We start from the raw sequence: 16,931 nt of genomic DNA, 5'->3' as shown, positions 1-16,931 counted from the left end.
CATTTTATAATTATTATTACTATATTATGTTGTGATATAAAGGAACTAGAAAAGCCGGTTCATTTTTTTATATGGAAGCCCATGTTTATGTATATATTAAACACGTAATTTGTGTTTTTTTTTGTCCCTATGTATCAAACTAGTTGTTGTACCTATGTCATAATTGGACCTCAGTGATGTTAATCGACCAGCTCCTCAATCCCACAAGTAGGTTCCTGCAGTACGTAAAAAGTAATATTTATTATGATACAGGAAGCAAAGAAAAGTTTGACCTGTGAGTACCATAGTCACCGGGTAATGCCTGTAACAAAATACCAGGAATAGAGTGACATATTTTAAAATACTCGCACTCTTGCTAGTTTGGTGCTAAGCCTGAGGGACCTAACAGGCCTTTGGCAGAATCGTACAAAAATAATCTAGCCAATGGTCATAAATGTCACAATTCATAGGTCACTATATAAATCAAGCCGGTTTTGATTGAATTCGCTTCCTCGTTACTCAAATACTTATCGCCATACCAATCAGAAGACGTTTGAAGTGAATGTAAGGACAACCTTAATTAGATGCCTTGTGACTTAGGTAATTATAATACTATAGTGAATATATTTATGACGTACCTATTCAAAATAGTCAGTATATTGTATATAACAATATTCGCTCCTACGTCAAACAACATGCTGTAAAATACTTGTTTTGGGTAAAATTAATTAATTTATAGAACTTGTTACTTTACTCGATAAGTGTTAGTCATTTAATGTTTGCTGGTTAAAGGAATAAAAATAATAATTTACTTTATTATATCTTCTTGTTGAGTATTCATTTACAATTTGTTATTATCGTGTTAAAAAAGAATAAGCCAGCTATTTCAAAAACAGTTTAAAACAGTCTACATAACCTATCTAGGTCTGTATAAACAGAAATTAATAGAAATTTGTAAAGACCTCACTGATTCATTATGCTAATGTTGATGATATATACTGCAAATATCCTGAAATTCAAAATATATGAAATAAGGAATGAAATAAAAATCCGATATAAAACAAAGCATTGTTTATTTGTAATACCTAACTCTCCTCGATACCGCTTACGGAGCAGGGCCACTCGATACAAAAATAAACATCTACAATAAATATAATATAACCTGAACTCGCCGCCGTTGTTATGAGACAGACAGACAACCAACAAAATTTAAAATAAGACATTAGGACCGTTTATTTATCAATTATTATAACTGAAATTAGACGATATACAGATACTATTGAATGTGTATGTAAAGTTAAAAAGGTATGTATTTGGAAATGTAATAAAACAATGTCTGTCTCAAAACATCAGCCGCGGTCAGAGCCATAAATTAACACAAGAAGAATATCAAGTGCAGGACAAGAAACAAACATCGATAAAACAACTACACAGTATGAAACCCTCAGTTTCCTCACTCTATCGGTATTTGTTCCTCACGCTTCACTCGCAATACCAACGTGAATCAGACAGGTAATAGACAAACATTAGTTACTCAATAATTTCATTTAATCCATCATTTGACAGCATCCGCGAACTAAATACAATAAAATGTCAAATTTATAAAAAAACGGATAATTAATTGTTACATTTACTTGAAACTCATCACCGGACAGATGATTTTAGTAAAACAGGTAAATATAGCAATTTGTTATCATGATATATAAAATCTGATTTTAAATCAGTGTTTAAAACTTAACTCTAATATAAAATAATGTTTACGTCTAGCGTGTATGAAATATATTAATATTATAGTATAGTAATAATAATAAATTGTACAATATCAGTATCATTCCAACTTATTTAGCGGTCGCGTGCACTCTGCGAGCTTCGTAATGGACGAGTTTTGTGCGATTGCAAACTATTTCAACTGTACATAACAAGGACTTAGGTGTCATAATTGCTTAACAAAAGATGTTTCAATATATTCATACATGCGATAGATAGTGTCGTAAGCTCGGAAAGTGCGTCGCGACCGTATAGAAATAATCTTAAGACAAAAATAAAGAAACAAACACTCTGTGTCATGATGTAGCGTTTACTCCTAGATAAAGTTTGTGAACTATGGAATGTCCGTCGTTACCGCCACACTGAACTGTCGAATGCAACAAATGCTCGCCTGGCCCTAATCTCTAACATTGACCGACTAAGCTTAGTTTACACTCCCGGGAGACGCACTGGCACGCGCCTCAATCTTTACAAGATAACGAAACAAACAAACATTATATCTGTGTTATATATTATAATATCTACGCAGCTAGGTGCCAGTGTGCCTCCCGTCCGTCAAGCCAAAGCTGCCAAACTAATATTACATATAAAACGGAGGCCGCCGCCGGCCACATACAAACGTACGTAAACACTAGACCCTAAGTAGTAGCACCTAATGGTGAAATATATCGCTCGCTGCACTACGCGCGCAGTCACCTACGTAGATCTTAAAGCCGTAAAAGCTTTTCATAAGATATTTTCTCCATAACCACTCTAAAACAATCTTTATTGCAATCACACACGACACAAATTCGCTATATCACTTGATGATTATAAATAAGCCGTAAAAGCTTTTCATAAGATATTTTCTCCATAATTATAACAGTAGCTACCGCGTGCCTAGTGCAGCGAGCGCGTAGATATAATATAGTCCATAGCAACACGTCAATAATATATCTTTTTTAATAACATATACTTCTGTAGTTCCCGATAGTGTTGCGACAGTTTATCGATATCGATGTATCGGTAAACCGTGGCAAGTGTATCGATAGATAACCAATTAGTCCCGCACTACATTGTATACCGACACTTCCAATAGAAGGGAGGAGAAAATTAATAAATTTGTATTTTACATATCTAAAAACGGTGGTCTAACTCGTGTGACAATATTTTAAAGCTATTCCGTTATAGAAAATTAGCTCGTGTCTCAACCTGGCTGGATGCTACAAGTTATATAATAATTTGATGCTTTATATTGTGATTTAAATGTTTAAGGCTAAGTCTAGCATGATTGTAATTTAGAAAATCTACGAGAGGTAATATATCCACGATTACAACAGCTTTCATTGGCAGTGATAGTTGCTCGTCCAACTATATCGAAGCTAAATAGACAAATGATTTGAGCAATACGCTTGCGCTTACACACGTTTGAAAATATCCAGCCAGATCTGTCAAACACAAGGCATTAAATGATTTTTTTCATATAGTAATACAAAACACTTTTATATTTTTTTACTATGGCAACATTTATATCTCTACGAAGCCCTATGCCGTCCGGATTTTATGGATGCCTTAGCCTAAGCTTAATGATAAAAAAGAAAAATGCTGCAATACTTATCGATAATATTTTACAATATAAAATTGCATTTTCCAGGGCGAGGGCGAGTCGGTCGAATACCGTATACCTACGTGACAAGAGTAACTTGACGATTTGCAAGTTGTCGCAACTTTGTTCGGGCCATTGTGATGTAACAAACTCGATATACCGAGATATCGATACTTTAAACATTCCTTATACACAATAATGTATATCGACACAATGTCCACTAGACCCTCCCTTCGCCCGAATATCGTAAAGTGCACGACGTGACAACATCAAATATTAAATATAATTAACAGTTTATTAATTAATCAATATAAATGTTTGTATTTAAATAACTTAGTGATTAATATTCGCATTGTTATCGCTTACAACTAGGGTATGTACCTAGATATACATACAGGCCGGGTTCGAGGCCCGGGTCTCGAGGTGGACGTTGCAACGTGTTGCTGTAGCTTAGGGTTGCGTGCTCTGTTGCTGGATCTCGATCTTCTCGACTGTCATGTCTGGGTTCATCGCTGTGGCCTCCTGCAAATTTGAAAATAGAATTTGTCATAATATGTTTTTTGAGCATCCCATGTGGAGTGGAATCCAATTCCGATCGATCGACATTGATATTGTGAAAATTCCGTACTCTTAAGTTACAACACTAACGCCTACTGTATACGTATTGAATGAACTAAATGGTATTGAGTTTTGCTTTATTCCTCACTCTGAACACCATTTTAGCAGCTGCGATTGTGGTTGTATAGTTCAGACATAGAATAATTTAATTATTGAGACTTTAATGGATTAAAATTGTATTGGCATTGACATTAGTTTCAAAAGTACGCACTCAGATCATTCATTAGCTTTACCTTGAAACATTGTTTACTTAATTTACTTACAAAAGAACCTCATGGTTTCAAGAGTAAGCACTCATATCATTCATTAGTTTTACTTTGATTTCTTAATTTACTTACAAAAGAACCTGACGCCTACAAAATGAGATTTTATGTGTATCTGCGTATCGTATGTTACCTGTATAGCCTCTGCGAGTGCTCGGTCGTGGTCGATGGGGTCCCCGTCCGACTGGATGGTGATCTTCTGCTCCACACGCGTCTCGATCACGCCGTTACGCTCCGTCTTGTACTGAAATGTTACGTAACGTGTTACAGAGTCATTAGAGTATTACCTCTTACAACTAGAATTAATTAAATAATTTTAATTGAGAAGATAAAAATGCACATGTTATAATCGAACTTAAGATCTTTGTACACTCAGCTGTCACGCTAGCGACCATTCGACCAAACCGAAGCGACAACTCTCATCTTCAATCCTCAAATCCCCCTAATCCCATAAAGGCCGGTCACGCACCCCCTAACCCCACAAAGGCCCACCACACTTGTACTGCCTCTGGTGCTGTGGATATTCACGGGCAGGACAGATTGCTAACCATCAAGTAAGTCTGCTCGTATTATATACCCACCCTAAAAAATACTGTTCGAATGTAAATAAGTATACATACGGTGATAGTCTCGACGGTGCGCGTCTTGGAGCTGATGGTCTGCGAGGAGACGACCTCGCCGTCGGCCAGCACCTCCTCCGTCTCCGTCACCTCCACCGGCTCCGTCACCACCGGACCCGTACTCGTCTGTCGTACAAGCGATATTCAGCTTTATATTTTGTGGTAAATAGAGTTTGAAATGCGTTGCTTTGCTATTTATTGTTGACATTTAAGTCTTTGACTGCCAATAGAAAACTGTTAAAGGCAAATCCTTCGCTAAAGTCGGTCACCGGTGACCACCGCAGCGTTCAATGTGTTAATGATTTTTTCAGCAGTCTCGGGTGTTTAAAGTTTTGATTAATATGAATAACATGGGAGTCGCAAAGAGGTTATTTTATTAGAAGTAAGTTTGTTTGTCTTAACAACATAAACAGTCTTCTTGAATTCTAAAATACAATACACAGAGAATAAGAGCTAGTAGGTAATAACAATAAAACTACATAGGATGTCTATATAGAAGCGTGACGACTCACCCTAGTGGTAGCACCGTGCACCATGCTGCCGAATGGCGCGTTCCCCATCACGGTGCTCGTCGTCGTCGTCTTGTATGAGCCCGGCTCCTGTACCACCACACAAGGTTATATACACATGGCACTTACGCTATATAGTATAAAGTCCCCGTCACGAGAAGCTATAAATTTTGTAAACAAGTGTTCAGGAGTTCACAACGTAAAAGTAAAAAGTGATAACGAAACAATAACAAAATTAACAATAACAACCAGATCCGCGATATATGCAAAGCAATGAAAGAAACTCGTAAGCATTCGAAACTCGAATGACTGTTTATTTCAAAATGACGTCCCGATAGTTTACAATCCCTGCGACGGACGCGTTCCGGTACCAAGAAACACAAACGATAGCGCTTTGCGTCGTTAAAATATAATTTGACTAAATTAAATAGGTTGTTACTTTCATATAACCCGTCTATATTTCATGTCGATTGAATATGTTCAAGTTATTATTATCTCGCAGTATAAAATGTTTACTTAGTAAAAGATGTTTGTTTACATAATTTATAGCTTCTCGTGACGGTTACTTTAGTATATGATACATAATCATATTACATAAATTACATAATCTTGATATTATGATGAGTAGTTGGATATAAAAAGTATTATTCTTCTTTTAAATAAGAAGTAATACAAAATTAATAAAATAACAATAAATAAATAAAAATACAAAATAGGTCTGGAATATAAATAATAATAAAACCTGTACTATACCTTGTGTGTAATAATAATACAAAAAAATATATAATAAAAGATGCATCGGACAATCACAAAACGTTAAACAATGCAACATGCACACACACTCATGCTAAACATTCAAATTATTGGAACAAACATACATATTTTTAAAAGGGAATCAAAATTCTTAAATTGTCTATAAACACAACACACATACGACTATCGTCTACTCTACCCTGGAAAGTACATAAATAAATATATAACAAGTTAGTTACACTTCAATAGTAATCAGTAAACAGTATAGTGCTGTATTATTTACTTGTACAATTTGTATAGTGAACTATCGGTGCCCACCCCCAACACTGCGTGTAGAGCTGGAATTTGTAATTAATTGCCAATTCTGATAATAAAGACCTGTTACAATTTATATTAATTAATTCTAATATCGCTCAAAAACCTTTTAATTTTAAAATACTATCTTTTTAAGTATTTATACGATGACAATTGACAATAAAGCGCTTCAGCGTACTTGTGTAACTGTGCGATAAAACCGCTGTCAGCGCTTCACACTCACCGTGACGTAGTAATGTCCTTCACCGGCTCCTTCGTCAAAGTCGATGGGAGTGCCCGAGTCACCACTGCTCAGCGAGGACTCGGACCCGCGCCTAGTTAGCTGCTCGACGACCGCCAGCGTTCGTGGTGTACATGGTATTGGCCACACAACAGCCAGTGAGTTATTACATGATCGTGTCAACCAATGTTGGTGAATTACCACAGAATGGTGTTTGCCAAATGTTGGCGAAGTTATCACATTGTTGGTGTTATGTTTAGAGTGGGAGTCAGTGGTGTTACCACATAATGTGAGGATTGAATAGTTTAGTAATGTCATGCCGGTTTAGAGTTTGTTTAGATGCATTACCAGGTCATGTCCGTTCGATGTAGGTATGGGATTGGGGAAAAAGAAAAAAATGTAATTAGAACAAAGTTCAACATGCAATCAAAATAAGATGACAGCTTTTTAACATTACACTTATTAATTCTCTCATAATTTTTTTATATAATTATCTTTATTGCTTTAACTCGTTTATAATCCGCCTACTTGGTGCCAAGCGGCGATAACATCATGCTTCCACGCGTGATATTTCTTTTACTTTCGAAGCATTGCTAAGCGCTGTCAAAGCGTTCGCCAGTTTCAAGCGTTTAAAAAAAACAGCACTTTCGCGTGTCAAAAAGGCTGCCATGGTAAAGCGAAATAAAAAAAAAACATCAAATGAAAAATTAAGTGGAGAAATCATAGAAACAAAACTCAAAGTAATCATGAAACAAAACTCCAGTAACATGCTAATGACTGAATTATTAAAACAATGAGAATGCCTTCCAGAGTAAGTATGTCATGACGGTACCTGGTCGCCAGTAGTCACCATGGTTTTGACCTCCTGCGTGACCACGCGCTGCTCCTGCCGGGTGGCGGACGAGGTGAGCGTGTGCGCCACCGTCTTCTCCTCCATCTGCTGCGTCTTGGCCTTGGTATCTAGATCGTGGTGGGTGGTGGCGGTCCGCGTGGTGACCGCGCGCGCCGTCACGTACGGGCTCTTGCCGGGACCCTCCATCGGCTCAAGGCTTTCCGCCTAGTTAGGGTTAGACTAGCATGCATTTACTATGTACACAGAAATCTAACATTGATACTACGTAAGCCGTGAATTGGAAAAACGATAAGAAAAAAAAATTAGGCCACACGCTGTACAAAATAATTAAAAAAGAAAACGACATGAAAAATAAAACAGGGTGGCGTCTTGAGTGCCGGTTATTGGAAATTTAGAATGAGAATGAAACGCACCTTGTTGGTATGTGTGGAGAAGGTGACCTCGCCGGTGCCGAGGTTCTCCACCTCCTGTTCCACATTGTGTGTGACGCCCTCGTCATTTTTCGTCAGGAGCTGTTTGGTGGTGGTCTTCACCACGACGGGAGGGGTCGGCGTCTTCTTAGAGCGCTGTGAAACCGGGATCTTGGAGGATAGAGGAGTGGATGACGACACGTAGCCCTGGTGCCGTATGTGCTCGCTCGTCGTGTACTCAGTGAACGTCTTGGGTTCGTCTCCTCTCAGCGGACTCTCGTCCTTGCCGAAAGTGGAGAACTTGTGCGTGTTCACGGTCTGTATGTCGATGTTGGCCGGCAAGTCTTGTGTTTCTTTCTCTATCGTGTAGTTTCCACTCTTGTCTTCGAAGTGTGAGGGATCAATTTGCGAGTAGTGGAGAATGAGTTGTCCGGTGACGGGGTCTCTGACGGCCGTGCTGGGGTCTATATCGCCAGTGTCGGGGTCGATATCTCCGTACTCCGTTTTAATCCTGCCCGTGACAGGGTCGATCTTGCCAGACAACGTCATGGTTTGTGTGACAGTTGTGCGCGCGCCCTTCAACCTCGGGTCATCGGGGTCGACGTCGATAGTTTCTCCAGTGATTGGATCAATGATCTGGTACAAATACACTGTTTTCGTCGTGATGATTCTTCCAGTCGTTTCATCGATGGTGCACTCCTTGGGATCGACTTCCTTGACTCTTCCCTTGTCGTCTTTCTGTGTGATGATATAGATCTTGATGATGATCAACCTGCCCGTCTGGGGATCGATTTTACCAAGTTTGGTGTAAATCTCGCCAGTACTGGGATCGACTTGTGATGCAGAGTATAGCGGTTGGTTGTTTTCGTCAACTTCTCCAGTTGCGGTGTAGATCTGTCCATTGACTGGGTCGACTTTGATGAGTGACTTGTCAACATCTTGCGTTCTGACGATAACGCCAGTCTTGGGATCGAGACGACCGTAAATTGTGATGATGTAACCGGTGACAGGGTCGACTTGGCCGGCTGTGTAAATGACTTCGCCAGATACTGGGTCTTTGGGTCCAGCGATCCAAATCTGGTTGGTCTTAGGATCAACTTTAACGTTCTTGGGATCGTTGGATACAATTTGTTTGCCAGACACGGGATCAATCTTGTTCTTTATGATTCTCAAGCAAATCATTCTGGCGACGTCCTTATCCGGCTTTCCAGATTTAGGATTGATCTGCCCAGTCTTCAGTAAGAACTGACCAGTGACTGGGTCAACCTTAAGTTCCCTGCTTTCAAACTTGCCTGTCTTAGGATCATTGTACGTAACAGTACCCTTGACAAGGTCGATTTGTCCGAATTTGGTGTCAATTTTGTTATTGTCAGGATTGATTTGACCTGTGCTGCTTTCTACTAGTGAATGTTTGGGTTCGATGAGTCCCTTCTTGGTGTCGAGTTTTCCAACAAATGTGGTCACTTCAACCACTGGGTCGATATGAGTACCGACAACAATAACCTGTCCAAGGTTAGGATCAGGTCTGCCTGTCTTCGGGTCTACGACACCTTTGATAGTAATGAGGCCATTATTCTCATCAATGTGGACAGCTTTAGCGTCTGAGGTATTTGTAACAAATATGACTCCATTTGAGGGATCGACGACACCGTATTTCGTGGAAATGTGACCAGTTTCAGCGTCAACTTTACCTTTCGTGTGCTCGACTGTGCCCTTATCAATGTCTACTTTACCTGTCTTAGGATCAATGGGTCCAGTAATTGTCGTGATTTCGACTACTGGATCTTCTTGTTTAGCAACACTGAGGATCATGCCTAGATTAGGATCGAGTTTACCTGTTTTGGGATCAATTGCACCTGAGTTGATGAAGATTTGACCAGTTTCAGTTAATACGTAGCCTTCACGGGTCTGCTTCTGACCAGCAGGATCAGTTATAACAATGTTACCAGTGTTAGAATCAATTACACCGTACTTAGTTTCGATCAATCCATTGGGATCAAGAATTCCAGTTAGATGTTCCACTTCAGCAGTATGAAGATCAGGCTTCTTAGTCTTAGGATCGAGTTTTGTGAAGACAACCATGATCTTAACGATCTTCCTCTTGGGTGGTTCTGGAGGTGCTGAAGTCGGCTTGACAGGTGATTTAGCTGTCGGTGTGAGTGGTGATGATTTCTGAGCGTAGCTGGTAATGGGTGATGATGTACGGACGGGAGATTGCAGCGGTGTCTGTACTGGTGTGGGGGTCGGGGTCTTTACAGGCGACGGGACCTGCCTGGCGGGGGACACGCTAGCTCTCTGTGTTATTGGCGCTACTTTAGACAACACATTTTGCTTATCAACAATGCTCAACTGCTGCGCGTACGAGGGCTCTACTTTGCCAGTCTTGGGGTCTACTACGGCGGTAGTTATTATCAAGTTTCCTGTCTTAGGATCAATTTCAGCCTGTTTCAGCTCTTGTTTGCCAGTTATTGGGTCTTTGTAGAGGATTTGTCCAGATCTTGGATCGATAATTCCAAAATCTGTGTGAATCTTGCCGTCTTCGGCGCTGACGTAGCCCTTAGCAGCTTCAATGTTACCTGCATTAGCGTCCACCGACTTGGTGTAAGGATCGTATTTACTGGTGATGATAACCAGACGCACCTCACCCTTGGAAGTTGGTTTCGTGAAGGGCACGACCGGTTTGTTGACAATGCTGTATTGTTGCACCAATGAAGGATCAACTCTTCCAGTTTGGGGATCGACTACATTGCTTGAAATAACCATGTGTCCGGTTTCAGGGTGTACCTGAGCACGCTTGACTTCTTGTCTGCCAGTCTTAGGGTCAGTAACGACGATCTCTCCAGTCGCAGGGTCAATGATTCCAACAGCTGTACGAATCCTTCCGTCGGCTCCAAGCACACCACTGATAGTGTCGACATGACCCTGGCTAGGATCAATCTTCTTACTCCTCGGGTCGTATTTCGTGGTAATAATGACGAGATGAATCTCTCTTTCGACAGGTTTCGTCTCTTTCTCGACAATCGTAAATTGTTGAGCGAGCGAAGAGTCTGGTTTTCCGGTCTTCGGGTCTACGACACCAGAGGTTATCAGAAGATTGCCTGTTTTGAAACCTACGCCAGGATCAGCCACGGCTTGTTTCGTCTCATGTTTGCCTGTCTTAGGATCAACATGTTCGATCTTTCCTGTCTTCGGATCAATTATGCCATAGTTGGTGTGAATTCTACCATCAGCGGCAACAATACCTCTTGAGGTCTCAATGTGACCGTTAGGGTTGTCGAGCTTCTTATTCTTAAGATCATATTTCGAAGTAATGATGACCAACTGAACTTCCCTGCCAGGAACTGGCGTGAAGGTGTCTTTAGGTTTGTCAACAACGCTTATCTGTTGTCCTAAGTTGGGATCAACTTGACCAGTTTGAGGGTCAACCACTCCTGAAGTCAAAAGGAGATTACCAGTCTTGGGATCAATGGTGGCCACTTTAGTCTCACGTTTTCCAGTGATTGGATCTTTAACGATGATATCGCCAGTAGTTGGGTCCACTTCACCGAATTCGGTATGCACTTTGCCATCAGCGCCGATCTTTCCGGGCACTGAGTCTACATGAGCGTTGGTGAGGTCTAGTTTCTTATTCTTAGGATCGTATTTAGTTGTCACAATAACCAGGTTAACGTATCTCTCTTTAGGAGCATCTTTGTCTACAATTGAGAACTGCTGCGCAAGGCTCGAATCGGTCTTTCCTGTTTTGGGGTCGACCACTCCAGAAGCTAAAATCAAATGTCCTGACTGTGGATCAGCGATGGCTTGTTTAGTCTCTGGTTTACCGGTCTTAGGATCAACATGCTCAATCTTTCCAGTCTTCGGGTCAATGACACCGAAATTGGTATGTACTCTTCCATCAGCGGCGATGATACCTCGTGATGTCTCGACATGACCATTGGGATTGTCGAGTTTCTTAGTTTTCGGATCGTATTTGCTGGTGATCACAACTAGCTGTACTTCCTTACCAGGCACAGCAGCGAAACTGTCTTTCGGTTTGTCTACAACGCTGATCTGTTGTCCTAGCGTAGGATCAACATGTCCTGATACAGGATCAACCACTGATGACGTAAGGAGAAGATTGCCAGTTTTGGGGTCCACTGTAGCTTTCTTAACCTCCTGCTTGCCTGTAACTGGGTCAGTCACTACGATATCTCCAGTGCTCGGGTCAACAATACCAAACGCTGTGTGCACTTTATCATCTGCACCTACCTTTCCAGGTACACTATCGACATGCGCATTAGTGAGGTCTAATTTCTTGTTCTTAAGGTCGTATTTAGATGTGACAATAACGAGGTTGACATATCGTTCAGGTGCCACTCTATCTTTGTCAACGATGGCGAACTGCTGAGCTAAGGAAGAGTCAACTTTTCCTGTCTTCGGGTCTACAACTCCAGAAGAAACGATCAAATGACCAGTCTTAGGATCAGCAACTGCTTGTTTGAGTTCTTGCTTGCCGGTTTTAGGGTCGACGTATTCCATTTTGCCAGATTTCGGGTCAATCACGCCGAAGTTCGAGTGAACTTTGCCGTCAGCGGCAACGACACCTCGTGACGTCTCAATATGTCCGTTAGGACTGTCCAACTTCTTGTATTTCGAGTCATATTTGCTAGTAATCACTACGAGCTGTACTTCCTTTCCAGCTACTGATGGGAATGTGTCCTTGGGTTTATCTACGACTGTGATTTGTTGTCCTAATGTAGGGTCAACCTTACCAGTCTGAGGATCAACAACAACTGATGTAAGGAGTAAATTGCCAGTCTTAGGATCAACGGCGGCCTTCTTTACTTCTTGCTTGCCTGTGATTGGGTCAGTGATAGTTATTTCACCGGTGGCCGGATCGACTACACCGAAGTCAGTGTGGACTGTGTCATTATTGTCGTATTTACCTGGGTAGCTGTCGACATGCGCATTGGTGATGTCCAATTTCTTGTGTTTAGGATCATATTTAGATGTGACGATTACTAAATTGGCATATCTTTCGGGGATGCCTTTAGGGGCATCCCTGTCGACCACTGTCAATTGTTGTGCTAGAGACGAGTCAGTCTTGCCCGTCTTAGGGTCAATGACTCCAGATGTAAGTATGAAGCTTCCAGTCTTAGGATCAACTGTGGCTTGTTTGGAATCACGTTTACCTGTTTTGGGGTCAGTGAAGTAAACTTTGCCATTATTGGGATCCAGTACTCCGAAGTTTGAGTGGACCTTGGCATCTTTGTCGCTGATGATAGCTCGAGAAGTTTCAATGAATCCGTTGGGATTATCTAACTTCTTGCCCTTAGAATCATATTTGCCTGTGATGGCAACAACCTGGACTTCTTTTCCAGAGCAATTAGCAAAGGTATCGATAGGTTTGTCGACAACGCTGTACTGTTGTCCCAGCGTAGTGTCCAACTGTCCAGTTCTTGGGTCTACAACTCCGGACAATAACAGAATGTTTCCAGTCTTGGGATCGACTGTTGCATGTTTGGTCTCTTGCTTGCCAGTCTTAGAATCAGTGACAACAATTTCTCCAGTTCTTGGATCGATGGTACCATATTCTGTGTAGATTTTACCATCGGTTCCACTCAGAACTCCCTTGACTGAGTCTACATGAGCGAATGTGGGCTCTAATTTCTTTGTCTTAAGATCGTATTTGCTAGTAACAACCACTAGTCTGACTTCGCGGTTTGCTTTGGTCGCATCCTTTTCTACAATGCTGAACTGCTGGCCAAGCGAGGAGTCGACCTTGCCAGATTTTGGATCCACAACAGCTGTAGTAATCAAAATGTTTCCAGTTTTCTGGTCAACGTAAGCTTGTTTAGGTTCTTCTTTGCCAGATTTGGGATCAATATAATTAATCTTGCCTGTTCTTGGGTCGATAACACCGTAATTTGAGGCAACATTACCGTCTGGACCAACAACGGCTCTAGAAACGTCTACATGTCCATGCGACGCATCGAGTTTCTTGTTCTTACCGTCGTACTTGCCAGTGATAACAACTAAGTCGACTTCACGGCCAGGTTTAGCTCCAACTTTGTCAGCGGATTTTTCTACGAAGCAGTACTGTTGAGCCAACGTTGGATCAATCTTACCTGTCTTAGGGTCAATAACCCCAGAGGTGAAAAGTATGTGTCCTGATTTGTCCACATGCCCATTCTTGACCTCTTGCTTGCCTGTAGCAGGGTCTGTGTAGGTGACTTGTCCAGATTTCGTATTGATAAGTTCTTTATCTGTTTGAATTTTGCCATTGGCTTTGTTCAGCGTGCCTTTGGTGACCAAGATGGTGCCATTTGCATCATCTAGTTTCTTAGACTTAGGGTTGTAGCGACCAGTGATGATGACCACTTGGATTTCGTTGTCTGGTTTAGCTGCAACCACAGGTAAGGCTGCAGGCGCTTCATGGTGCGATCTTTCAGAGTCGAGTAAAGCTAGAGTGGGATCTATTAAGTTCTTAGCTTGCTCCTTCAGAGCTGCCGACTGCACGTAATCCAGTCCTGGCGTCTTAAGCTTGCTTGGATCTTCTGGTGTTTTGCGCTTCTCTGCGCTTTCAGCAACCTTCTTATCTTCGCCAGGAGCGTAGTTGAAAGCGAGGCCAGCTTTTCTGGTCGTGGGGCTTTGGCTGTCATCTAAAGCCCGTTGCTTCTCATCAGATATTGGCTCCTTCTCGTAACTGAAGGCACCTTGGATAAATGGTTTGGTGCGTGTGGGGCTCTTCTCAGTGTCAGTGTATTCGTACGGTTTAGTGAACGAAGGTTTGTCGTCGCCCTTCGTGGGGCTCTTGTCAAGTGAACTATCGAGGTTAGAACTGTCATTGGACGTATCAAGCGCGGCCACTTTAATCTTCGGGTCTTTGACCTTATCTTTCGTTTTCGGTGATTTTTCTTTTGGAGACTTATCTTTGGGTGATTTTTCTTCTTTAGGCGACTTATCCTTTCTACCACCGAACAGTCCGAATCCTCCGGTCTTTGGGAAAAGGGAGGGGTGAAACAAAAAATAAAAATTAACAAAAGTATAACAGTGCTCGTTGTACAACTGACTTACACAGCCGCGAATAAAATAGGAAACATTGCATATGCAACATGCACGCATGTCTAATTGCTGGGCTAACATTCATATTTACATTGAAATTGTATGATACACTAATATCTACTATTGTCGACATCACAGAGTTGATAAAATGCTTTGAGTCTACCATTCTTGCTTGTATGAACATTGAGATAATATTGCGGTATTGATGCTGTACACACAACACTCACCTTGGACTTCTTAGGAGTGGTGTCGACGTTGTTTGTGATGCCGGGATCACTGGTCGTGTCTGTACCTGGAACGAGCACACCACACGTTTAGTTATATCGTCGGCTTGATTAATATTAGACTAGTAGTTTGAGATTGTTTACGTTTCTGGGAAAAATGAGGAGAGAAACCAAGTGTATACAAATACAACATTCCAGAAAGCATACTGACGACCAGACAGTAATTACACAAAAATGTTGTTTACAAACATTGGCGAAGTTTTTACTAACTAGACGTTTTCCAATATGCTTGTTTGAGATTATCGCATGTCCAAAACAAAAACATGTTCCAGTTAAGAGTTAAAGAATACAATTATGATGATGAGACTCACCATTTTCAGCAGGTTTCCTTTGCTCCAAGACTTTCTTCTCATCCTTCTTGTCTGGAGGCGCTGTGGGCATCACCTTCACCGCGCCTGGAGGTGGCTTCTACAAACACATGGAGAAACATTTTAAATTAACTATATACTATAGTTTTATATGACTTTTGGGTTCTTATATGTACAATTTGAATAGATAAAGTAAGCTTCTGTATTGTAAGCGGTATTTATAATATACAATAAATGAGAATGCATGATAGAAGTAATGAAATAAAGATAGTGAACGCAAGAGTATAAATAGATAAAAATAGGTAGAGTATAAAGTAAAGGATTGAAGAAACTACTAAAGTAATCAGATTACTGTTAAGGAATGTGTGAAAGGCGGGATACAGTTAGGTTTTATCCTCAAAAAACATGATTGTATGAATTTTACATATACAATTATTAAAATTGAGAAACATCTATGCCTATAAATCTGTCTAATAAGCTCCGTCAAAGTTATGAGGCAAATTGTATGTATTGTATTTTAAAACTACAGTTATTTGCACGAATTTGCGTTCGAATTTAGATAATTAACAACAGCGACAGGAGAGCTGATACATAAAGCCAATTTTATCGTTTTGAATTTACAAATAACTGGTTGAAAATATAAAATACTATTAGCAAAACTACGACGATATACAATTTGTAAAATAATTTCCAATTTTCAAGCTACTGAAGCGAGTATTAGGTCATTCGTATACAAAGCGTATCTTTACAAAGAGCGTAGAACAAGAACAAAATGGGCACGTATATCTTAAAATGCGACATTACACTTTGCTCTGAGCAATACGCTAGCGATACGCCTGCAATACGCTTGCAATACGCCTGCAATAATCCGGCAATACACTTAAATTACGCTTTGTATACGAACAAGCTCAAAGTGGGAAGGGCAGAAAGACGGGGCAGTGAATGTTGCAGGTGGGAGTCGGTAGAAGATGGTGGGAGATGGTGGGAGTGGGTGTGTGTGTAGCACCTTGTCGTGTTTGTCGGCGAGGTACTCCCCCTCGAGCGAGGACGCGGACGAGGCGCTGGCCGTGCCGCCCGAGCGCCGCCGCAGCTGTCCGGCCGCGTGTACACTCACCCGTTAGTACGTGCACATGTTGCCAGATGTGTGCCTATTGCCCTACGTTACTTTGTAGGCGCTGCTAATACGCGAATTTGTTAAATTTATTACCAAAAACGCGCCCTGAGTTAATGTGATTTTTATTTAAAATCTATTAAAGCACGATCTAATTCAGTGCAGCCATTCTCTAGCTACACATTTTAAGAAATATTTTATTTATATCCCTATGTTTAGATCTAGACTAATTAGGTATATATTAGGTAATAGATCAAAGGCAAAAGTAAATTTAAAACATACTAGGTTCTAA

At 40.9% G+C, this 16,931-nt stretch overlaps 1 protein-coding gene across 6 annotated transcripts in view; it reads right to left on the bottom strand.

Annotated features, from left to right (window-relative positions):
* Positions 1-1,035: 1,035 nt before the first annotated feature.
* LOC118277426 (protein 4.1 homolog) overlaps positions 1,036-16,931 on the bottom strand; it is a 74,078-nt gene continuing 58,182 nt past the window's right edge. For 2 of the 6 annotated variants that reach the window (XM_035596207.2, XM_035596211.2), the window contains 10 exons: positions 16,535-16,618; positions 15,532-15,628; positions 15,164-15,228; positions 7,896-14,870; positions 7,462-7,686; positions 6,633-6,731; positions 5,345-5,431; positions 4,833-4,958; positions 4,346-4,456; positions 1,036-3,853 (listed from right to left, as the gene is read on the bottom strand). In XM_035596207.2, the coding sequence (XP_035452100.2) occupies positions 3,782-3,853; positions 4,346-4,456; positions 4,833-4,958; positions 5,345-5,431; positions 6,633-6,731; positions 7,462-7,686; positions 7,896-14,870; positions 15,164-15,228; positions 15,532-15,628; positions 16,535-16,618 (7,941 nt within the window). In that variant the 3' untranslated portion in view covers positions 1,036-3,781. The remainder of the gene's footprint in view (positions 3,854-4,345; positions 4,457-4,832; positions 4,959-5,344; positions 5,432-6,632; positions 6,732-7,461; positions 7,687-7,895; positions 14,871-15,163; positions 15,229-15,531; positions 15,629-16,534; positions 16,619-16,931) is intronic. The other 4 variants (XM_035596208.2, XM_035596212.2, XM_035596209.2 and 1 more) reach the window with 3 other exon arrangements.

Source organism: Spodoptera frugiperda, chromosome 10 (genome assembly GCF_023101765.2).
Source record: "Spodoptera frugiperda isolate SF20-4 chromosome 10, AGI-APGP_CSIRO_Sfru_2.0, whole genome shotgun sequence".
NCBI classification, from domain to species: domain Eukaryota; kingdom Metazoa; phylum Arthropoda; class Insecta; order Lepidoptera; family Noctuidae; genus Spodoptera; species Spodoptera frugiperda.
The sequence above is the reverse complement of the archived record's forward strand: the minus strand, read 5'-3'. Positions and strand labels throughout refer to the sequence as shown.